Source organism: Puma concolor, chromosome B4 (genome assembly GCF_028749965.1).
Source record: "Puma concolor isolate L17-30 chromosome B4, mPumCon1.1.hap2, whole genome shotgun sequence".
In the NCBI taxonomy this organism is placed as follows: Eukaryota; Metazoa; Chordata; class Mammalia; order Carnivora; family Felidae; genus Puma; species Puma concolor.
In genome coordinates this window covers 60838634-60864196 of record NC_141673.1, presented here as the reverse complement: position 1 = coordinate 60864196, position 25563 = coordinate 60838634, and the positions used below count along the sequence as shown (strand labels likewise).

At 34.7% G+C, this 25563-nt stretch overlaps 3 protein-coding genes across 5 annotated transcripts in view; all 3 read left to right on the top strand.

Annotated features, from left to right (window-relative positions):
* The window catches only part of LOC112863862 (olfactory receptor 6C1), a 174536-nt gene extending 159979 nt beyond the window's left edge, over positions 1–14557 (top strand). For all 3 annotated transcript variants that reach the window (XM_086713152.1, XM_086713154.1, XM_086713153.1), the window contains one exon: positions 9275–14557. In XM_086713152.1, coding sequence (XP_086569278.1) covers positions 9275–10243 — 969 coding nt within the window. In that variant the 3' untranslated portion in view covers positions 10244–14557. The remainder of the gene's footprint in view (positions 1–9274) is intronic.
* LOC112863736 (olfactory receptor 6C3) lies at positions 3006–4125 on the top strand. Its single transcript, XM_025926877.2, has one exon. It carries the CDS (start codon positions 3151–3153, stop codon positions 4123–4125), a length of 975 nt encoding a protein of 324 aa, XP_025782662.2. The 5' UTR covers positions 3006–3150.
* Positions 14558–14626: 69 nt separating the features above from the next.
* Positions 14627–16802, top strand: LOC147579107 (olfactory receptor 6C3-like). The gene has a single exon (XM_086713155.1). It carries the CDS (start codon positions 15614–15616, stop codon positions 16550–16552), a length of 939 nt encoding a protein of 312 aa, XP_086569281.1. The 5' UTR covers positions 14627–15613; the 3' UTR covers positions 16553–16802.
* The last annotated feature ends 8761 nt before the right edge of the window (positions 16803–25563 follow it).

Genomic DNA, 25563 nt, shown 5'->3' with positions numbered 1-25563 from the left:
GAAAATGACAGATTAAGAACAGAACCATCTTGCAGTACATAATGAATTAATGGGCCCAAACATTGATCAACAATGGCTGCTAAGAATAAAAAAATAATAGTAAGACAATTGAACAAGTATTTCCTGTTAAAGTTTAAATACCATCTCTAGATTACTCTTGCAAATGAAGAACCCAAACCTAAACCTGGATTAAGCCTCTAAATCTAACTAGCAACTAGCGGAAGTCATGAAGATGAGCTTGCAATGAAGTGAAGCATGACTGCACATTGCCCTCCATGAATAATAATAGATTTTCTTGTTGCCTATTAGTTGGGCTTTTAGGATAAAAACATAATATCATTTCATTATTGCAACAAAATTGATCTATAAGATATTATATACTTGAAAGTTGCTGAGTAAACCTTAAATGTTCTCACCACAAAAAAGAAATGGTAAATATATAAGTGATAGATCTGTTAGGTAACTCCACCATAGTAATCATTTCACAATATACAACCGTATAAAGTCAACACATAGTACACTTTAAACTTACACAGTGTTATGTGTCAACTGTGCCTTAATAAAGCTGAAAAAAATAAACGAAATGAACAAGGGTATCACTCTATATGATACAGAGACACATCTGCCAAGAAGGCTTCTTTACTGAGTGCTCCATTACTAGGTTAAATACACACTCATAAATTTGAGTTATGCCTACCTTTTTCTTCCATTTTTTTCCACACTCTAACTCCGCTCTTTCAGTAACTAATTCCCAAATAAACATGCATTCTAGCTGTGATTTACTTCTGCAATGGTAACTCTACCATTATCTGATTATACAAACTATCATATTTTTTATGTTAAATATATGTCTTGTTATTTTATTTAGATATATGACACTTATTTAATTTTAACTAGTTATTATATAATATTATATGTTTATACAATTATAGAAATAATAAAAGTTTTATTACCAAATATTAGAGAAACATAAAAACAACAATAAAGAAAATAATCAACAATAATTCACTACCCAGAATTTCAAATAAACAAAACATTACTACTTGGTGATATTTCTCATTAGAATATTAAAGGTATGATAAGTGATAAATAAACGTAAAGGCTAAGATGAAAAATAAGATGGGCAAATTGGTATTATAAGTAAATATTGCTATATGTACTCAGGATTAAATTAACCTATGTAATTAACATTAAAATGTGAACATAATCTGTGCATTTTAATAGTTATTATTTAATTTAGAATTATGAAATGGCCTTAGTTCTCAGTGCCTCACCACTAACAGAGCCTAAGGATAAACAATAACAAAAAGGGTATATGTTAAAAACTTTGTATTTCCAGAAGCTTAAATATAAATTAGATTCTCAATTTTATTTTTGTAAGAAAGTCAGTTTCACAACTGTTTTTATTACTCACAAAATATTAGGTAATTGTGATTAATGGAAGTAATTATTTTATAGAAGACAACATTTCAGGTTCTCTGTGGGATACGAAGGTGAACATAACCATTCTCAAGGGAGATTCACCATAGAGAAGAGCTAAAAGGCTACTGAGAAATGCAAGGCTTCCAGAAATCCCTCATGGTCTCCCATATAGCACAGATCTGACCTGGACTTGGCCTTGTTCCCAGGAGATCAATGAATAAAACCCTCTTTTGAGGTCAAAAACGAGTAGACTTGGAAAATTTGAGCTATAAGTGAAACTAGAGGGAAGTCAATCTTAAGAATCTGTCCTCAGCATCACCATATATGATGCTATATCCCACTCAGTTCTCTAATTATTGCTTTCTTAAGTTTTTATATCAACATTATTGAAGAGGATTGTCATATTATTTCTACATTGTTTTAAGGTTTCTGACATTCCATTTTTATATCCTGAAGTATTTCCTTTGAGCCATCATAAAATGGAGACAAAGCAAATCAAATTTGATTTTAGTGAACTTTGCTACAGTCTGACAGAGAAGCAATGAGGTGCATTCTACTCTTCACAGCACAAATTTGTTTAAAATTTAAAGGAGGTAACTGTCATAATTTGGGGAAACAAAATCTACAGCATAGCATATCCAGCACAGCTGAGAATTAACTGAATAGGTTAATTAGTTAGTACGAATAAAAGACATTTTCCTATATTTTTCTGAAATATACTTATAGATCAATGGTCTCATGTAAAAGATAAGTGTGGGGCAGAATTACAAAAGAATCAAACATTTTTTCATAAAGCTAATATCTAAGAAAAAGGATGTTCAAATGGAAAATGCATTGGGTAACAATCTCAGAGACAGAGCTTTAAGATCTGAAGCAATTAACTACTTTCCCGATTTGTGCTTCCATGTAAAATAAAAACTAGATAAATACTGTATGTCCCTTTAAGCTCAAAAAAAAAAGTTCAATATACACATTACTGGCATATAGCAGAAGATGTCAAACATTGATGATTTTGATGAAATTACAAGACTAACCAATAAGTAAGTGAATATGTTCTCTATTTGTTATATAATAGGCTATTTACTCTCATAGAAAACATACATAATATACTACTATATAATATGTATACAACATTCCCTATTACCTTGACAGCTATCTCCCAAAATATTAACATCTCAAAATTAATAATTAAATAACTTATGCTAAGAAAGTCATTAATTCATTTCTTATATCATAAAAAGTATAATGGTTGTTATTTTAGTCTTCTAAATTTCACTTTTACCTTGTGATGGAATTAAGGGCATTCATTTCCATTTTTAAGAGGTGGTATATCTAATAAATACATAACAGAAAAGAAAGAAAATTCATATTTAAAATTTTTAACAAAAATGTAATGATTTGCATAAATTGGACAAAGCAAGGAGCACTGATATCATTTATCACCTCTCAATGATGTGAGTTACTGTATGAAGATTTCCAAACTTCCCCTGCTCCATTTCAAATAAGAAAACTAGTAAATAAAGCAGAACTCACAAATGTGTATGAAAACCAAATGCAAACAAGAGAGTTCAATAGAAAATATCATACCTGGATTATAGAATATATTTTAGAATTATATCAATGATGGTGATATTGATCATCATGAATTATACTTTTCATCTCCTCCCTTTAATACTCTTGCCACCTAAATATCTTTAAGAGAAGAAAAAGGAGAAACAGAGAGGAGAAATGAACCACACAGTGATCACAGAGTTTGTCCTGCTTGGCCTTTCTGATGATCCTGACCTTCAGATTGTGATTTTCCTCTTCTTATTTATCACATACATATTAAGTGTCGCTGGAAACCTGACTATCATCACTCTAACCTTGGTGGACCCTCATCTACAGACACCAATGTATTTCTTCCTCCGAAACTTCTCTTTCTTAGAAATCTCATTTACAACTGTCTGTATTCCTAGATTTCTAGGAGCAATTATCACCAGGGATAAGACTATTTCCTTTAACAATTGTGCAGCCCAACTCTTTTTCCTTATTTTCATGGGGGTGACAGAATTTTACATTCTCACTGCCATGTCCTATGACCGCTACGTTGCCATCTGCAAGCCTCTGCATTACACCGCCATCATGAACAGGAAACTCTGCACCTGGCTTGTGCTCTGTGCGTGGCTGGGAGGGTTCCTGACCATTTTCCCACCCCTCATGCTTCTGCTCCAGCTGGATTACTGTGCTTCCAATGTCACTGATCACTTTGCATGTGACTATTTTCCCCTTTTACGACTGTCTTGTTCAGATACATGGTTTCTAGAAGTCATCGGTTTTTACTTTGCGTTGGTTGCTTTACGATTCACTCTGGCATTGGTGATTTTATCTTACATGTATATTATCAGAACTATTTTGAGAATCCCATCTGCCAGTCAGAGAAAAAAGGCTTTCTCCACATGTTCCTCTCATATGATTGTCATCTCCATCTCTTATGGAAGCTGTATATTCATGTACGCTAATCCCTCTGCAAAAGAAAGGGCATCATTGATCAAGGGAGTAGCTATTCTCAATACCTCTGTTGCCCCCTTGCTGCACCCCATCATTTATACTCTGAGAAACCAGCAAGTGAAGCAAGCCTTCAAAGATTTGGTCCATACAGTATTTTCTTCAAATAAATATTTATTCGGCAAAAAAAGGACACTCTACAGTGTAACTAGGTAAAATCTTGAATCCTATTTAAAGATATCAGGTCCTTGATAGATATTTGTTCAACGAAAGAAATAGTGCTTGAGTCAACAGACTTTTATTTTTGTCGTTTCTAAAATGAGACTGAAAGATATCCGAATTGTAAAATCGTGCCAAGTTCCTGGATTTTATGCTTCTATTAATTACTGGATTAAACACTGCACATCTTTCAAATGGAAAGAGACCTTCTGGATAGTAGATCCTTCTCAAGAATTAAGAACTCTTAATAGTAAGAATTAATCACTATTACGGGAGAGTAACTTCAAGTGATTTTTTGAAAAGGTTGAAGAGTTCAATGAATATTTAAATCCATACTTTTTTCATGCCTTTCAATGGGAACCCAGTAAGCACTGAACTATATCCCACTCTTTTTATTGCTCTATAATTTTTATTGTTCTATATTTTTTCTGAATAATTATTAAATTATTAATTATTAAAAATAAATTATTATTTCTGAATAAATTTGATACTCACTTGGAGAGCCACTTTTATGAAGACATTTTAGTATATGATAAAAATGTAATGTTTTCATGTAACATTAAGTTGTCTCAGCATTTCACCCAGCAAGAAAAGTAGTGGGAGCATATTTTTTCAGAGAAATTCTGATTTAGGAAATTCAGGAAACCTCTCCAAAAGCTTTGTACATTATACATTTTCTTATTTAGATAGTATGCAAAATATTCCATATGCTTCTGGCTTATTTCTTATGCCCATCCTATCTCTTTGGGCATTATCTCAAAAGTTTCCTATTCCAATAGTGGTACAAATGTTGGTAACATTTGTATAATCCTTAGTGTATTTTCCTCTAGGCCTTTGTTGGCACGTGTGATTCCCTGGAGTATTTGCTGGGAGACATGGACATACATGATAAAACATGTGCCTTATGCAGGTGAAAATCCATATAGAATCCTTGTCCAGAAAGGCCCAAAGTAACTCCAAACCTAGCTTCTCTTCACTAATTTTGCTCCCATGGCTACAATGGGAAATGTGTAAGATTATTAGCTATAAAGTAATTCCAATATATTGAGAAAGATTGATTTTAAAACTACTGAATCTCTTGACCTAAAACTGAAATAGTTGTTAATACGCTTTCTTAAAAAATCATTTCGGCCAGTTGATGTGGTGCATTTGTATGACAAAGGTAAGATTGTAAAGTGAGGACAATGAAAAATTTCCTTTGGTTCGCATCAATTCATTAATACTTAAGTTTTCATCAAAATCCATAGAATAATTTGGGGCTGTTATGTCATCTGTATTTATCAAGGATAATGAACAATGAGGATGTTACATTTCTTGTTTGTCATAATAATATATTCTTTTATTAATTTTCTGAAAATTATTCTCTGAATTTGATTTTCCTTATTGAATACAGGTTTAATAAGTAGTACATGCTCCAGTTTCAGGCAGAAAGAGTTAGGAATTCCAATTCTACCATGAACAAGTGTCTGATCTTGTTTATGTTACTTAAGCTGTTTCATTGTCAGATTCTTCAAAGGAACATAAGATTATCATATTGAGTAAATGAGATAAGAGCCTAAAACTTTTCATTGTCTCTTAAATGAGGGCGCTCTAACATGGTTTTTGGTATTTTACAATGGGGCAATATTCCCCAAATATGTTACTGATTTTATTTTGGGGAAAATAAAGATAATAGTAACCACTGTCTGGGAGTACATTTTATTAAAATTTTGTATATTTTGTATAATTTTACTTTTCATTTAAATTGGGCTTCACAGGGGCGCCTGGGTGGCGCAGTCGGTTAAGCGTCCGACTTCAGCCAGGTCACGATCTCGCGGTCCGTGAGTTCGAGCCCCGCGTCGGGCTCTGGGCTGATGGCTCAGAGCCTGGAGCCTGTTTCCGATTCTGTGTCTCCCTCTCTCTCTGCCCCTCCCCCGTTCATGCTCTGTCTCTCTCTCTCTCTGTCCCAAAAATAAATAAACGTTGAAAAAAAAAAATTTTAAATTGGGCTTCACAATTATTCTGTGAGATACTATTGGCATTTATTAAAATTAAGGAAACTACAACTCATGTTAAGTAACTTGTTCAAAGTCACAATACTATAATGTGACTGAGTTGCATTATTGATCCATTTCTCTTTGAATGCAAAGCCCACAAGTTGCCCCAGTAATACCGTTCATTATAAATAAATATTAAGTTCCGATGCCATACATTTTTTAAGAATTCATTTCCTTGGGGCGCCTGGGTGGCGCAGTCGGTTAAGCGTCCGACTTCAGCCAGGTCACGATCTCGCGGTCCGTGAGTTCGAGCCCCGCGTCGGGCTCTGGGCTGATGGCTCAGAGCCTGGAGCCTGTTTCCGATTCTGTGTCTCCCTCTCTCTCTGTCCCTCCCCCGTTCATGCTCTGTCTCTCTCTGTCCCAAAAATAAATAAACGTTGAAAAAAAATTAAAAAAAAAAAGAATTCATTTCCTTTTTTAAGTTAAAAATTATCCTCAAATATATATAAATAGCTAACAAACTAAGACATTCAGGTTATAAGTAGAACATCTCTATGAAAACTTAAGGATTTTTCCTTCATTATTCTATTCATACTGGTTGGTGCTTTGATCTTACTTGGGATTCAAACTTTCCCTTTCTATAGAATTAGGAGAAAAGAAAGCTCTTTTTTTTCCCAGAGGACTCAGGGAAACAGGATTCTGAATTAATTTGAGGAATATTCTGAGGCATTACTAAAGTCATAATCTGAAAATCATTAAATAGGTTCTTCTTATGAGATTTTTTGTGTTCAGTAACGATGAAGCTTTTGCATGACATTAGATGTCAACAAACACAGGAATGGAAAAAAATCATTCCAGGAAAAAAAAAATAGTGGTTGTTACAAAACCCAACTGTTACTCAAGATACCACATTAAACCAATATTTTGTTCTTTTCTCTGACAAATTGGCCCAACATGTACACCTAACACCAACAGTGTCAAGTGAGAGAAAGATAGAGAGTTAGAAAACTGTACTAACCTTGTGGGTGCAAATTGCCTTGAATATATGTGTCACAACTTTAAGGAGTTTTAACTTAAGAAGAGAGAATTCAGCACAGATAGTGCATAATGATAAAGTTAGTTTCCAATTATATTGTGGAATTTAATCTCCTAAATATTACAAAAATAAAGAAAAACAATCTCTTAATCTTTCAAAGGCCTTTAAAAATTGTCGTTTCTTTAAACTGGACAATTTGAGGAATACTATTGTGGGTTTTTTTTCCCAAAATTTATATAGAATGGTAGTGTCCTTAAAGTAATTTCCAGCTATTTAACACGATAACAAGTAGCTGTTTATAGAATAGGTTAATTTCCACTTTCAATGAATGACACACTTGATTCAACAATGACGTATCTATGACAGAGCCAAATTCATCCATTGAAAAGAAAGGAACAAAGGGGAATACAAAGCTTTGGACAAAAGTTACATGTAGCTGGGTAAAAGAAACATGGATGAGAAGCTAGGAAGGAAAGCTTGAAATGATGTCTTGGAACCTTGGGTATATTTTTCATAACTCTACCATACATATCACAGAAATAATTTATAGATCAAAGACTGTACACACAGCTGTTAATTACAGAGGATTATTCATTGAGAACAATGACTTTTACGATTGAAATATCCATCATACACTTGAATCACCATTCATTTGTTTACAAAATATGTCATTGTGATGTTTGCTTCTCTTGTAAGTGCTCGTTAGCCTGTTTTCTTCAGTCCCTGAGAAATAGCAAAAGAAATGTTCATTTCCTGTGAATCTCACATGCTTTCCTAGTAGCATTACCACTATCCATCTCAGTTGGAATTTGCCTTAAATTATCAACAGCAATATTTTTTGCTAAACAGTAAAGTGAGTGGAAAGAGAACTCAGGCACATAAGAAAAAACAAGGAAGAAATTTCACAGTATTATGATGCATTATATACCAAAAATCAACAATCCTATATCTTGAAACTAAATATTCTATTATAAAACTTATCGCAGGACACTGAATTGAATACTTTACTATTTAATGACAATGAACACAATGCGGGATATAATAGACTGGTTTGATTTACTGAAGAAAATTTAGCTTCACTTTAAAATGCATTGTTATTATTACTATTATTATGATTAATTATTTAGGAAAAGAAAATAAGGAGGTTTTATGTGCTGTTTCATAGATTACTCCAAGGCATTGACAAAATAAAGCTTCTATAACTCATGTAGATAAAAGGAAATGCTCATGTAGATAAATGCTCATGTAGATAAAATGAAAAATATAAACAGTATAATATGGAATAGAAAGCAGAATTCATATATAGAGAGATAATACTAACAACATTTAAATAGAAGAAACTCTGAAGGAAGAAAGTTCTGTAAAAGATAATTTTAGTATTCATACAGTTCGGTTTCTTTAGTCTGTGACTATGTGGATCCAACCTACTAAATTTCTATCCTGCCTTCTCTCCACTCTGTACTCTCTAAAATCTGAGGATATCATGTCAAAGAATTCATTACCTCTGGCTTCAGATGAGGAGTTGGAGGCTGCAAAAGAATGTGAACCGGAGTGAAAACATAGGAATTTTGTAACATTGTTAAAAATTGAACTTCAATGACTTTCAAATTTTGGTGCATTCACATTTGAGTGACCTTTCTCCCAACACATCATCTTTTCTACGTTACACTAGTAAGTAATAATACAGGGAATTAGGTGACAGAAATTAGGAAATGAGTCACATTTATTGGGGTTTGAAAAAGGACAAGGAGTTTCCCGATGGGAAGAAAACCCTTCAGGGAAGTGTTTTTAAAAAGTCAACAGGTAGCACTTCTATTCCAGTTATCAGGAAAACCTAGGTTAAAATCCCTGTTTTCTCATTCAGGAATATGATTTTGACAAGATTTTTAAAACTCTTTTTAGATTCAGTTTCCAATCTGTGAAATAAGGACTTTAAGAAAAATCATCCTATGTAAAACACAGAGTGTGGTATGTAGTAAAACCTTACTTTAAAACATTTTATCTATTTTTATTAAGTTGTCTTAAAGACCTCTATATTAAATTAAATTTGTTTCTTGGCAGAGACAAATTTCAGCACTATCTATCTGTGTAACCGTCTTTTCTTTAATCCTTCTATTTGTGTTTTCTACTCTAGATTATACAAGAGAAGAAAAATATGAGAAACCACACAGAAATAACAGAGTTTATCCTCCTGGGATTGTCAGATGACCCACAGCTTCAGGTGGTGATCTTTGTCTCTCTGCTCATCACCTACATGCTCAGCATCACTGGAAACCTGACCATTATCACCCTTACCCTGCTGGATTCCCACCTCCAGACCCCCATGTATTTCTTCCTCAGAAACTTCTCCTTATTAGAGGTTTCATTCACAACTGTCAGCATACCCAAGTTCCTGGGCACCATGATTACAGGAGATAAAACCATTTCCTTTAGTGATTGTATGATTCAGTTATTTTTTTTCATTCTCTTGGGAGTCACTGAATTTTACCTTTTGGCCGCCATGTCTTATGACCGTTACATTGCCATCTGCAAACCTCTGCATTACACGACCATCATGAATCACAGAGTCTGCATACTCCTTGTCTTTGCTTCATGGCTGGCTTCATTCTTAATCATATTCCCGTCACTTATGCTGTTCATACAACTTGATTACTGTAAGTCCAATGTTATAGACCATTTTACCTGTGATTATTTCCCCTTACTACACCTTTCTTGTTCAGACACAAAATTCCTAGAGATAGTGGGTTTTTCCTGCGCTGTGTTTACTCTAATGTTCACTTTGGCGTTAATAGTTCTGTCCTATATATATATCATCAGAACAATTTTGAGGATTCCTTCTGCTAGTCAGAGGACAAAGGCCTTTTCCACCTGTTCTTCCCACATGATCGTCATCTCCATCTCCTATGGCAGCTGCATTTTCATGTACATTAATCCATCAGCAAAAGACAGAGTGTCTCTGAGCAAGGGAGTTGCTGTGCTAAACACCTCAGTGGCCCCCATGCTGAACCCCTTTATTTACAGCCTAAGGAATCAACAAGTCAAGCAAGCCTTCATGGACAGGGCAAAAAAGATTGTATCTTTCTCAAAAAAAATGAAGAAATAAAAGTGTTATTATAATTAAAGGCACATGATGAGCAATTAAACAAAAGTAGGGCCCTTCCAAAGTTTATTAATATCTACACAGCCTCACTGGAGTTATTTTTTCTTAATTAAACTTTTATTACCAGCAGTTTACTGAGGAGACATATATATATACATTTTTTTCTATTTAAATACCAATCCATCTTTCATGCATTTCCCTTCCTTTGAGCAGTCTTCCCACTCTGTAACCATGAGACTGGCCTCATTTCTTATAAATATTTTTAAATACCAATTCTTTCAAAATCATACTAAGAAAATCAAAGAAATGCAAAGAGAGACCCAAGATCAATGAGTTAAAATTGTTTTAGGATTTTACCAGGAAACACTCTTTCAAAGAATTCAGAAAATATTGTCATGTTTAACATTCTTTTAATTTACTATATAAGTATCATAAATATAACTTAGTCTTATTAGAATGTTATAGAGACTATCCTCTCCATTTTATAGCATGGTTAGTAACTATGCGAAAAAAGTGCAATTAAAAAAATAACAATTTTTTGAGAACTCTAAAAGTATTTCTCAAGTACTGAGTTTAACTTTTCTGTGCCATAATTAATTGAAAACACAATTATAAATATACACTTACTTAGGAAAAACTTGAAGCAGCCCCTATTTTTGGAACTCCATAATTACCATATACACCATATCAGCTCTTTTAAAAGCCTAAAGAAATAAATATTCCTAGATACAGATCGAGTACATATACTGTGTTTCAGTAGTGTATTTAAATGCTTGATGTTAAACAGCTCTTTTTGAAAATCAGTTAAGTTATAAGTTTCTCATACCTTTTGTGGCTGTTTTGATATGAAAGCTTACACATACAATTCATTTAAGTGCGAAAGATGCAAAACCTTATTTGTTTCATAATATACTTTGTTAATAGAAAAATCATTTTAAGGGTGCCTGGGTGGCTCAGTCAGTTGAACATGCAACTCTTGATTTAGGTTGTGGGATTGAGCCCCACATCGGGCTCCACTCTGAGCGTGGAGCCTGCTTAAGATTCTCTCTCTCTCTCTCTCTCTCTCTCTCTCTCTTTCTCTCTCTCTCTCTCTCTCATGCACACACACATGCTCATACCAAAAAAAAAAAAAAAAGTAATTTTAACAAAAATAAGTTACATACCCACTCTCACTGCTTTTATTCATTACTCTACTAGAGGTTCTATCCAGAGCATTAGCACAAGAATACTAAATACATTTAAAACTACTGAAAAGAAGAAACAAATAAATCTTTCTTTGCAAAGAACATTATTTTCCTCCTACGGCCTTACTACATTTACACTAAATGTTTCTTAACCCTGACATACTCCCCTCCCAGATATCTGCATGGGATAGGCCAGGCATCCACATTTCCCCTCAATAAGGCCCACCCCAATGACACTACTTGAAATTTAGTGGCTCCCCACTTCCAAGATTTTTAAATTTTCTCTTCCTTTACAAAACATTAATTTACAAAAGACCATATAATGTACTAGTCAATTGTGTCCATTGCTTATTGTCTGTCTTATACCCCTCACCCCATGAAAGCAGGGATCTCTGCCCACTTTGTAGACACAGTGATGTGTTTCAGCAGTGCTGTGCTGGGACCTGCCTTTACACTTCCCAACAGCCAACTGTGCTTGTGTCTCCTCAATTCTGCATTCAGAAAGGCCACATCACCTGCCAGGGTGCAAGACTTTACATCTTAAAAATTGATAAACTCTACCGATGGGCTCCTCACCTCTACTCACTGAGAGGCAGTTGTTAAACATTTACTGGAAGTCACTATTCCTCCTCATTTAGAACATGTGTCTGCCATGTAGTGGGTATTCAATAAATATTTTTTGAATAATGAATAAGTTTAAATAATGTAGAATGGCTCCAGTGTCCTAGCAATCAGAGCCCTGACTAAATATTTTGTCCAACAGAACCACATACTATTTATATAATAATGCACATGACATTTAGCTTTCAAAACAATGTTCAAATAAAATGTGTGTTTCATCGTAACTAGACAACTTTGAATGACAAAGAAATAATTAACTGAATATTTCTAATGCATTTGGTGCTCATTTTTTCTTTTATTTTACATTAGGACACTTGACAACTACGTAAAAATCTATTTCCTTGATTTTTCATGAAATCAATTATAACATTTCTAGTTAAGGTTTTCCTAATGAGCTTTCTAATGGTAGCAATGGATTCTCTAATGGATGCAAACCCTTGTTTTTCTCATAGAAAAATTCTTACAACTATTTGGGCTACACTTAATAATATATGAGATACAACATCATCTGTCAATTGATAAACTTCTGAGATTATAGATTTAATTTGTAGAAAAATAGTTCAATTAAATGGTGGTGCTCAGTAAGTAGGAGGCCAGTCAGACATCCTGAGAGGTGGGAGGGGACTTACCTATAAAGGATGATAATGTATCACTGAAATTAATTAGTAATATGCACTGGAATTATTTAGTAATATGATGTCAGTTAAGGTTTTCAGAGAAAGTCTTTAATAATTTTTTTCATTTGTTTTAGAGATAGAGCATGAGTGGGGGAGAAGGGTAGAAGGAGAGAATCCCAAGCAGGCTCTAGGCTCATCACGGAGCCTGGGCTTAGATCTCTTTACCCTGAGATCATGGATCCAGACGAAATCAAGAGTCTCAACTGACTGATTGTTTTACTGGTTCATAAATATTCTCACAATGAAAAGATGTCATATGCACAAATATAAACAAGGATTTAATGGAAGTAAATAACATAATGAAAGAAAGTAGTCAAAAGGCAATAAAAGCCACATTAGCAGGAGCTTTGGGAAGGGTTTCCCTAAATTCAAAGGGCCAATACAGGGATAAATCTTCTCATGTCTTTAATAGGTTGTCCATTTCAGAAGGCAATCAAGTCACACTAGAAATCCATAGCAGCATTTTCTAACATTTCATTCTGCTAAAGAATTCTTCTCGGGGTTGCCAGAATTCAAAGGATATAAGGACACCAATTCTACTGAGGAAAAGTCCAGAGTTTCTGGGAGAAAATGTGAATTCCTTGTATAATCAGAAGGGTGAATTCCAAGTCCAGCTCCCACACACTCATTATCACTCTGTTTATGTATTTGCCTATTTACCTCATAAATTTGCTTTTATACTTCTTAATCAATGTTTATAAAAATGATTCACCTGTATCTTTAATGATTCTTCTCCTTGGCACTCAGTTGACTTAATGAATTCCCCTGGGCCAACAAAAAGACATAGTTAAATAGGTCCAGTTCCATTTGTATGGCATACATTGAAAGGAACATTCCTTATTTTCTATTTTTCAAAGAAGCATTTGCAGCAAAATATAGCAGTCCCTGAACCTAGGGAAAATACTACTTAGATTTTATGGATGTAGAATCAGAATTACAAATTATTGATTTCAAATGTTTACATGAATAGAAAGAAAAATGATTTAATAAATCAGTGTGTTGTACTATATGAAAAGAGGCAAATGGGAGAGTACTTTACTAGCAACCCAGGTGTAACTGAATTAGTACATGGAGATTGATAAGAGATGAAAAGCCAGAATGAGTTGTACTAGAATAAAATGTTTTCAGAAATTCATAGTATCAGTAATGAAGGATATTGTGAGTCACATATAATTAATCTACCAACAAAGAGAATTATGATCCTTAAGAACTTGGAAAAGCTAAAACAACAAACTTCTTTTGAGAGCACAATAGAAACCAAGTCTTTTGCTAACTCAATTTAGCAGCTCTGAAATTACGTAAATATTTAAGCAAATCAGACGACAAAATTTGAGATTAAATCATCCAGAAGAACCAGAGTAAGTAAATTTTTCATTCAATATAGATGTCTTAATTTTATACCAATATCTTCAAAAAATATTATTTGTATATGTTTGGGGATTTATAAACTTTTCAATATTAAAAATTAAATAACTGTTTACTACCAAGAGACTATTAATACAATGTTAAAGGAGGAACACAGAAATAAATCTTGGATTGTCCATTTCTTTCTAACTTGAAATCATATTCTGTTATAAAAGTAGGGTTTTTAAAAAAATTCCCAGGGCACATGGGTGGCTCAGTCAGTTAGGCAGCCATCTTGGGCTCAGGTCATGATCTCATAGTCCATGATTTGGATAGAGTCCTGCGTCAGACTCTGTGCTGACAGCTCAGAGCCTGGAGCCTGCCTCAGATTCTGTGTCTCCCTCTCTCTCTGCCCCTTCCCTCCCCCTCTGCTTGTACTCTGTCTCTCAAAAATAAACATTAAAAAATGATAATAAATTTTTTAAAAATTCCCTACTGGAAAGGGTGTCTGTTATTTTGATTATCTACATGTTTATCTTCCATGACAATATTGTAAAAAAAAAAATGTTAGGCATTATATGAATTAAACTATTTCCAGGATATTATTTATTTTAGTAATAGAAGGAATAGAAGGGTACCTTCTTGGCTGTTTGGCCTTTTATCAGAAAAGGAAACAAATGATAAGAGAGAGATAACATCAATCAAACCCTTAAGAAAGTAATTTATGAGATGAGGCCCCTGAGTGGCTCAGTCAGTTAAGTCTCCCACTTTGACTCAGGTCATAATCTCACAGCTTCTGCGTCCTAGCCCGATGTTGGGCTCTGTGCTGACAGCTCAGAGCCTGGAGCCTGCTTCAGATTATCTGTCTCCCTCTCTCTCTGCCCATCCCCACTTGGCCGTTCTGTCTGTCTCTCTCTCTTAAAAGAAAAAAATTTTATTAAAAAAGTGATTTATGAGAGAATGTGAACAAAACATTCCCATGGATAAACATGTATGTTCTAAGTGAGATGATTACTATAGTGACAAGTTGTTTAATCTTGTGAAAGTTCCCTCAACTATGTAGCTTCAAAATATAAAATGTGAGGGCAGCCTAAATCACTCCTATAAGATTTCAAATCCTATATTTAGATTATCCATAATCCAGACTAGTTTTTATAATATTGAAGTAAAGGAAAAATCATTAGAATATTTTTATGTTTTTATAAAAAAGAGAATAGTTACAAGCTTAATCTTGAAACATTAGAAGAAATAGCTTCTGCTTAAATGTTACCAAAAGACATTTTTTATAATCCATGGCCTGTGATTGTGTATACTCAACAATAAAAGATCAATCTTTAACTTCAGATCATGTTATTACTTGAATGTAAGGTCCAGTAAAAATTGGACACAGTTGCTGAAGGGGAACGTGTGTTTTTGGCTTTCATAGATTATTCATCATCATGGACATTTTAAGATTTTATATTCTATCCTCAATCTTCTTTTAACTCTTTTATTTTCTATAGGGGAACATACATTCTCTGTTCAAAAGTGGGGAAAAATGATCAGCGATGAAAAACCACACAGTACCCAAAGAATTCATTCTTCTAGGGCTATCTGATGACCCAGAGCTCCAGACTGTGATTTTTCTCTTTTTAATTATCACATATATATTAAGTGTCACTGGAAATCTGACCATCATCACTCTCACCTTGGTGGATTCCCATCTACAGACCCCTATGTATTTCTTCCTCAGGAACTTCTCTGTATTAGAAATATCCTTTACAACTGTCTGTATTCCTAGGTTTCTGGGCACAATTATCACCAGAGACAAATCTATTTCATACAATAATTGCACTGCTCAGTTGTTTTTCCTCATCTTCATGGGTATAACTGAGTTTTATCTTCTCACTGCCATGTCCTATGATCGCTATGTAGCCATCTGTAAACCCCTACATTATGCAACCATCATGAACAAAAGAGTCTGCATTTTACTTGTCTTTTGTGCTTGGCTGGCAGGATTCTTAAATATCTTCCCACCAGTTATTCTTTTTCTCCACTTAGATTACTGTGGCTCCAATGTCATCGATCACTTTGCTTGTGACTATTTTCCCCTCTTGCAGTTATCTTGCTCAGACACATGGCTCCTAGAAGTGATTGGCTTTTACTCTGCAATAGTCATACTGCTTTTCACTTTGGCATTAATAATTCTATCCTACATGTTCATCATGAGAACAATTCTGAAACTGCCTTCCGCCAGTCAGAGAAAAAAGGCATTTTCTACGTGTTCCTCTCACATGATTGTCATTTCCATCTCTTATGGAAGCTGCATATTCATGTATGCCAACCCTTCCGCAAAACAGAAGGCATCATTGACCAAAGGAGTAGCCATTCTGAATACCTCTGTGGCTCCTATGATGAATCCATTTATATATACCCTGAGGAACCAGCAAGTAAAGCAAGCCTTTAAGGATACTGTCCAAAAGGTTATGTTTTTCTCCAGTAATTGAAGGCATTAGTAGCATTACAAGAATGAAGTGCTTGGAAATGCTTTCTGTTATTCACACTTTCTCAAAACTCCCTTTCCTTTACTCGAGTTATGTGTTTTCCCCTTTTTTTTCCATCCCCCTATTACAATTTCCCAATCATGGAACTCAATAAATTTGATAATGTGAATACCGTGTCAGAATTTTCTGTACATTCAAAAGTTTTATTCAAATGTATTTGGATGAAGTAATAAAATTGGGTTGATGATTATGATTTTGAATGGGAGTGGTTTGATTTTGAAAAGACATGGGCTTTAGGTTGATGGTAAGTGTGTAGGAGTACATGCAGATTTCTGAACTTTTCATTCTTACTAATAGAAATGAATGTCATTAGAAAATTTTGATTCTATTTGTCATTTCCATGAAATCAATTAAACATAATCATCAGGGGATTGGGAATAAAATATTTATTTAAAGGTTTTAAAAGATTAGAAACTCATACATATTAAAAATCTTTACTGATAATAATTAAGATGCTAATGAGGAAGGGGAGAAGCAAGAGAGACAGGGGTAGAAGATAACATAAAATTTTCCAGCAATTCCTACACTCCAGATCTATTGTTTTCTTTGTATTGAAACATCTAATCCTGACAACAACTTTATGAGGTACTTTTAATTACTATTCTTTTCAGGGATGCCTGGGTGGCTCAGCCAGTTAAGCATCCACCTTTGGCTCAGGTCATGATCTTGCAGTTCCTAAGTTCTCCAGTAACTGAAGGCATTAATAGCATTAGAAAATGAAGCCCGGTGTCGGGCTCTGTGCTGACAGCTTGGAATCTGTGTCTCCCTCTCTGCTTCAGATTCTGTGTCTCCCTCTCGGTCTGCCCCGCCCCCGCTCAACCTCTCTCTCTCTCTCTCTCTCTAAAAAAATAAACATTAAAAACAATTTTAATTACTATTCTTTTTTAGTCAGAGGTATTTTTCTTTAGGTAGATCACATACCTCCAGAAATTAAAAAATACTTTCCTCATGTAAATATTATATATTTTAAACTATGTTAAACATTTAATCTACCTCTCTAAGACTTTAACAATCCCCTCAATTGGGTATGTTTTCTCCTCCTTTTAAAGAATGAAACATAGAAATTCATGGTAAATAAATAATATATATGGCCAATACACATTAGAGCAAGGATTCAGATCAAAGCTATGCCCCCCAATTAAGCCACTGTACGAATTCCTGGGGGAAGAGAGATAGTTTACAATATAAACATTACAAGAAAACTTACAATTTAAGAATAGGATGCTATTTTTTTCACAAAAGTACTTACTTTCACAAGAGTACCAAATAAGTCCACCAAAATGCCACACTTGACTTATGGGGATTTCTCTCCAAAATAACATCTCTCAGAAATTAACAATTCAGAAGACAAGCACCTCTTGGAATTAAAGTTAGATCCCTACACCTAAAACCAGAAAATTGCTTTCACCAAAGAAACTCAGACTCCCAAACTTTTCCATTGGTAATCTCAGATATAACATATAACTGTATGATAATGAATGTAGTATCTCATTGGCAAGGCTCTTGTCCTTTTTGTTTGAGCACTGAGTTATCCGCATCAACAACCACAGACATAATCATAAATTATGTGACTGACGATTTATTATCTCACTCATAGATATTATTTAGTCATTCTCCATCATTCTGAATTGAGTCAGAGTAAACCTTTGTATTCTTAAATATCAGAACTTTGCAGTGTTCATCATGCCTTACATCTCTCTCTGAGGGTAGATCTCCAGTGCTAAAATTCTCATGTTCACATTGCCTTTTTATCGCCATCTATAAAATTGGACGTATATTGCAATAATTTACAGTCATATAGAATCACATGAGCCTCCCTGTACAGTATGCTTATCAATATGGTTAGAAGTTTTCACAATATACTAGAATTTCATTTTTCTTGACTGTATTAACAGACTATGAGCATTTTTCTAGCAAAAGGAATACTTGTTCATTATTGCCTACCGAAGGGCTTACTGTAGTGTAGTCATTTACTCAAATATTTATTATAATTTAACAAATCAACAAATGGATGAAAGTGTCAAAATGCCTACTTCCTATCTAAACTATTGATATCTCCTGCCTTGAAATTCTCATTCTTCTGCTCTGATATCTTATTTGAATAAGCTTCTCTGTCTGGGTTTTCTAGGACTCCTTGTTTTCCAGACCCATAAAAATTGCTATAACCTTTAAAATAATATCATCACCTATTAAATGCCTTCCTCAACAGACAGGACCTATCTTTTCTTTATAGGACTACCTCCTGGGAGCTCCACTGTGGACATATTTAGGGCAAAATCCTATCTTTTATTCATTAAGATACAAGATGGACCCCTATGACTCCCATGGGTATCACATTTTTAACTTGAGATGCTTTCATATAGACAACAGTTGAAATATAACAATGGTACTCAACAACATCATTTACTTAGTATGTATCGGTGGCTTCCTGAGGCAGATTTTTTTTTAATTTTTTTTAAACGTTTTATTTATTTTTGAGACAGGGAGAGACAGAGCATGAACAGGGGAGGGGCAGAGAGAGGGAGACACAGAATCTGAAACAGGCTCCAGGCTCTGTGCTGTCAGCACAGAGCCCGACGCCGGGCTGGAACCCACAGACTGCGAGATCATGATCTGGGTCGAAGTCGGCCGCTTAACCAACTGAGCCACCCAGGCGCCCCACACTTTTAAGGTCATCGTAGCAGTTCATCTACTCTATCATTCATTCTATATAGTCCCCACAAATACAATTCCACTTGTGCGACCTTGGAAATATTAGCTAAACTCTCAATGAGTCAGTTTCCTAATATAAAAATTAGGGAGAATAATAGGAATTTCATCATGTGGTAGCTGTAAATATTTACTTAGACAAGGTTTACAAAAGAATTACAAACATGCCTGTTACCTTCCAAGTGTCTAATTATTAAAACTGTTACTGTTATCTTCAATAATGTCAATTTAATTAAATGTCCTATAGCACATGCAATTTTCTCAAAAGTAATTTGGCTTTATGCATCACAACAGTGTCTGCAGGATAAGTGTCCTTCTACAGTGCATTGTGTGGTACTCCCTCATCTGTAAGCTAGAGATTACAATAATGTTTACTTGATTTATTGCTGTAATAATTGAGACTTCTCTGTTGAATATCCCCACTGTGAAACATTTTAATGAACTTACATGTTTTGATGTTCCACATTCTGTCAAATATATCTATGTCTATGCAAGGACTGCAAAAATTACATTATCAATTGTCCTTGAAGCTACGATTCTAAATGTAATTTTAGTTCTGCCAATCAGGAATATTCATAAAAGATACAAATTTTAAACTTTGTTGTAGTTAAGCATCTACACTGCTGATATAGATCATAGCAGATGACCCAAATTTGTAGCAATAGTTCTAGATTACAGAGGAGAAGACCCTGTGAAGACTCAATATTTTGAAACAGTTTTGAGATCATTCCAGGCTAAAATCTGCCTACAGGTCTCTTCAATAATTCCTTAAGCCATATATTACTCTATTGTAAACAGATTCATTTTTAATGAATTACAATAAATTCTGCGGTCTGCAACTAACTGCACTGGATATATAGAGAGCATATCCAGGTAACATACTCTCAAAGCAGTAAGAATCTGGAATCAATTTATTAATCTGGTTTGGTCTGAAATCAGCAATGATTCTATCAAACAATGAAACACTGGTAGTCCACACTGACACATTAACAAGAACTCACCTAGAAGTAAATGCCTACTAAAAGCAAGGATGAATAAGATTGGTAGGAGGATTGATGCAGGAGCTGGCTGCTTCCAAATTCATCAGACAGCTTAAAGAAAGGAAATGCAATGTTAATGTTTCAAGTGTCTCATAACTGAAGAGATGACATAACTAATATTAAATCCTACAGGTTCCCTTAATTATCAAGTTGATTTAATTCACAGCCTCTGCACATGTCTTATGTGTATGCTAGGGCATTGATTGGGAAAAATCAATCAATTGGGAGCTGATCACTGGAATGAAGGCATCTCTGCGGATTCAGATAACTCTCCATTCCTGAATGTGAAAGTACCACCAAGACTCCCTTGTCAACAGAAGGAACCATCTTCCTCGACTTCATGAAGGTGACCATGCATCACTTAGAACCTCTATAATTACCTCACGTGAAGGAGTTAGCTTCAAATTTTTTCTATGTGTACATTCACCACTCCTAGACCATTTTCTGGCCTATAATATGTATCAGAATCTAGTATTACCCAGGAGATGGTAAGCAGGTACAAAACCAAAAGGAAAAGGCATATTACATATTGAAAATTTTTACCTGTTTTGGACAGCTTATCTTAAGATAAACTTGGGAACTTATGTTTGGATGGATTTTCATGGCACATATCCAAGAAAGAAGAGACATAAGATTGCATTGTGCTGAATTTTGAAATGAGTGCATCCATCAGAAATTCTGGGTTTGCTCCGCCACCTTAGATAGATAGGAAAGTTCCACTAGATTCTCATGTGACTACTGAATTCATGGTTCAAAGTTAACCTATAAGAAAAAACTGAAATGCCATAAATTCCTTAATATGGAGTTTACAATCAATAGATTGATGATACAGATAGTTTGGAAAGCATACATCATGCTCAAGCTACTCATTAGCCTCTAAACTCTATTCCCTAAGACACCAAGAGTTGAAACAAATACAATGACCTTTTCCTTTTTTAAAAACAAGGAAAAGAGGAAGAGGGGTTAATGATTAAAGTGGGAGATGTTGTTATTAAAGCATCCCTTAAATATCACCACTAATGTCTCCTTTCAGTCTTCAAATGATGAGAGCAAGTTATTACACAATATTGAAGCATGTGTAGAGTGGAATAAAAATGGCCATCCACCAAAGTTTGCTTTGTTTTAGGAGATTCAACATAGAAGTCTAGGATAGAATTAAAATGGCCAGCCTGCTGAGGTGATTCTTACTCATTAACAGCAGCAGCAGCAACCACAATAATCATAATGTCTTATTATGGAAGCCTGATTTGAATCATCATGAGGAATCACAAACTTTCATCCAAGGCAGATTCAAATCAGTTTCTAGAAAAACACCATCCTCTGTGAAGCAGAAAGTATTCTGTTACAGTTTAAGAGTGACTCTACATTCCAGTTGGTTAACATATAGTCTAATATTAGCATCAGGAGAATTTAGTGATTCATCACATGTTAACTAACTGGAATTTAAAAACTTAAAACTACAAAAAAAAAGAATATATGCATCTTTAGAAACAGAAGGTAGACAGTGATCACCTATGGCTGACTGGACTGAGAAGAATGGAGATGACTGATAATGGGTATGGAGTTTCTTTATAGGTATACAAATTCTCTAAAATTGATTGTGGTAATCATTCTACAACTCTCTGAATGTACTAACAAATACTTCAAATGAGTGAATTGTAGGGGCACCCGGGTGGCTCAGTCGGTTGAACATCTGACTTCGGCTCAGGTCATGATCTCGCGGCTCGTGAATTCGAGCCCCGCATCAGGCCTGGAGCCTGCTTCGAATTCTGTGTCTCCCTTTCTCTCTGCTCCTCCCCCTCTCATGCTCTGTGTCTCTTTCTCTCTCCTTCAAAAATAAATTAAAAAACATTAAAAATTTTTTTTAAATGAGTGAATTGTACAATACATGATTTATTTTTAAAAATTAACAAGTACATCACAAGTAAAACAAACAAACAAAAAGAATGACCCTACAGGTTTATGACATGCATACAGTGAATTTCATGGTTAATTTAAAATGGCTAGTTACTAGAGGAAGAAAAACTGAGCCTGCTTCACAGATAGTTCTACCTCATATAATATAATTGCTACAGATAATCTGCTGAGTCAATGAATCCCATTTAGGAAGGGCCCTAAACCACAGTTAGGTACAATGTTTTTCCAGTGGGAAAATTCAAGGGGTATATCTTGTCCTTGTTTCTAAGAAGTTTACAGCTAGTTAGACGTAAGATGTTATACTGTTTCATGAACATTAGTCAATGATGTGTTGGATAGCAAGGGGCTTAGAAATATCAGAGTATCAATAACAAAGAGAATTAGGAAAGTGGTACTTGAATGAGCCTCTCATAGTGGAACCAGAATATGGTTTGTGGCCCATGTGACTTTCCAACAAATACTCATCTGAAAAGAGATTTATAGTGATCAAGAGGATAAGATGCCCCATTTTATGAAAGCTATGCAGTTTTCCTTAACCATTTACTTCAATATTTGATTAGTAGGCTCATGGATCAGAATATTTAGGGGAGGCTGGGTGGCTCAGTCTGATAAGCATCTGACTTCAGCTCAGATCATGATCTCGTGGTTGGTAGGTTCAAGCCACATGTAGGGCTCTGCCCAGAGCCTGCCTTGGATTCTGTGTCACCCTCTCTCTCTGCTCCTCCCCAACTCGGGCTTGCTTTCTCTTGCTCTCTTTCTCTCGGTCTCTCAAAAATAAACAAACATTAAAAAACTGTTTTTATTGTATTTTTACTACATTTATTTTTGAGAGAGAGAGCAAGCAGGGGAGGGGCAAAAATAGAAGATGACACAGAATCTGAAGCAAGCTCCAGGCTCTGAGCTGTCAGCACAGAGCGCAACACAGGGCTCAAACTCATGAACTGCGGGATCATGACCTGAACAGAAGTTGGACACTTAACCCACCCAGGCGCCTCACATTAAAAAAATTATTTAAGATTATTTAGGTGTTTGTGTCCCAAGTGACTTATTAACAAATACTCATCTGAAACGAAGATAACATGACCCATTTTGTGAAAGCTATTCAGTTTTCTGAAACCATTTACTTCAATATTTGATTAGCAGGCTCATGGAAAATATGGTTATGGGGCAATGATTACATTTATGTGTAAGTTACCTGGATGTCAAACCTGTTAGTACTTGAGACGAATGTTGAGCTTTTGATTTTGCTCAAATGCTAGAGGCAATAATCAACTACCTTACAGAAAACTAGTAAGTTTAGACTCCTTTCTTCATGGAGGGGACTACAATGTGCCCTTCAGAAGAGGTATTTATTCTAAATATATATTTGTTTTTGCTTTGCACAGGATTCCTTCCAGCAATACAATCTGTAGGTACCTATTTGTTTTATCGAGTCATGATGACCTAAAAAAAAATTTATTCTGAAAATGGAACTCATTTGACAGTAAAAGAAGTGAGACAACACATTGATTTGTCTTACTATGTACTATGTCATCCAGAAATAACAAACATAAAAGTAGCTATGATGATAAATTTGGGGAAATATTAGAAATATGAGTACTAATTTAATAATTGGGGCTTGTAGGAAAAGTCTACATGCCAAATATCCCCAGGGATCTTATTACAATCACTTATTAGAATCACTGTTTAACTGCTATATGAGAATGGAACATACATGAGAGGCAGATCAAGTATACCTTTATGCAAGAATATTTTGTTTCCTCAAAAATGAGGTTTAGGTCATCATGCCAATAACTAAGTAAGGTGCTGACAGGAAAAAAAATATATATATATATGTATGTATGTATGTATGTGTATATATATATATGTACACACATATATACATATATATACATGTATATATATTCATGTATATATGACTATGTAATAAAAGGATACGCATCAAGAATATATAAAAAAGAAGTCTCTAGATGCAACAATAAAACAAAGTTTAAACAATGGATAAATATCTAAATATAAGTGTTATCAAAGATAATATACAAATGTCAAGTTAGCACAAAGATACTCAACATTTTGGTCATTAGGAAAATAAAAATTAAAACCCTAATGGGGTATTGCCATGTATCTATTACAATGAGTATTTTAGTCATTTAGCAAACTGTCTTTTTTTCAAAGACAATATCAAATGCTTGAGGCAAACCTAAAGAACTTTCCAAACTGTGACTGGATTACAAATTGTGCAGTCACTTTAGAAAGCAGTATAAGTTGCTGATAACATCCAACATACATTTAACAAAAAGCCCAGCAATCCCACTTCTAGTTATTTTACTCAAGTGTTTTGAAATAATTTCACACAAAGCATCATTATTCATAGTCACCATAAATTGAAGACCACCCACATGTTCTTCAGTATGTAAATACATACACTAACTGTGATGTAGCCATCTAAGAGAACACTCCTTGGACTAGAAAGGAACCACATACTGATTGAGCAATAAACATGGATGAAACATAACTTCAGTTTATGTGAAATAATCCTAATCCAGAGACTATGTATTAGATAGTTCTATTTGTATGACATTCTGGAATGGCAAATCCGTGAGGACAGAAAGCAGATCCATTGTTGTTAGGGTTGAGAGAGACAAAGGGTTGACTACAAAGGTGCATCATGAGGGGATTCGTGAGATAATGCACCGATCCCATGTGGTTCTATGGGGTGGACACATGACCCTATGCAATTTTAAACACCCATAGAACCTAAAACAGCCCTAAGTGTGTGCGTTTCCTAAATGCAAATTACAAATAATCATCTAGGATGTTGGTGGGACTCAAGAGGAGCACACACTGTGATATGACTCTCACAATCTTACAAAGAATAAACTCTAGACTAGAGGACTGAGTTGGAAGGATCAGGAACTTATGTTCATTTTATATAAATTTGTTGCTCATTACTCACAGAGTCCTTATTTACACATTTGTTTACTCTCTAGCATGTATTTATAAACCCTAAATCAATTCAAGGGACACTTTTTTGAGCTAGTCCAGGACATGGGCAGAGCAACAAAGGTTTTGAGTTACCCATCACACCTGTTGCCAGCTAGGTTTAAACAAGGTGATGCTCTGCCTTGTTGTTTCAGTTCTTGTACCTTAGGCAGAGTCCTTTTCATGGCCAATATGATGCCATACTTTTCACATCTTTCTGTTCATTAAAACAGAATAATCTGTTCAATAAAACAGAAATAATCATTAAATGGTTATTTCACTGCTTCTAATGGCCCCAAAGCACAG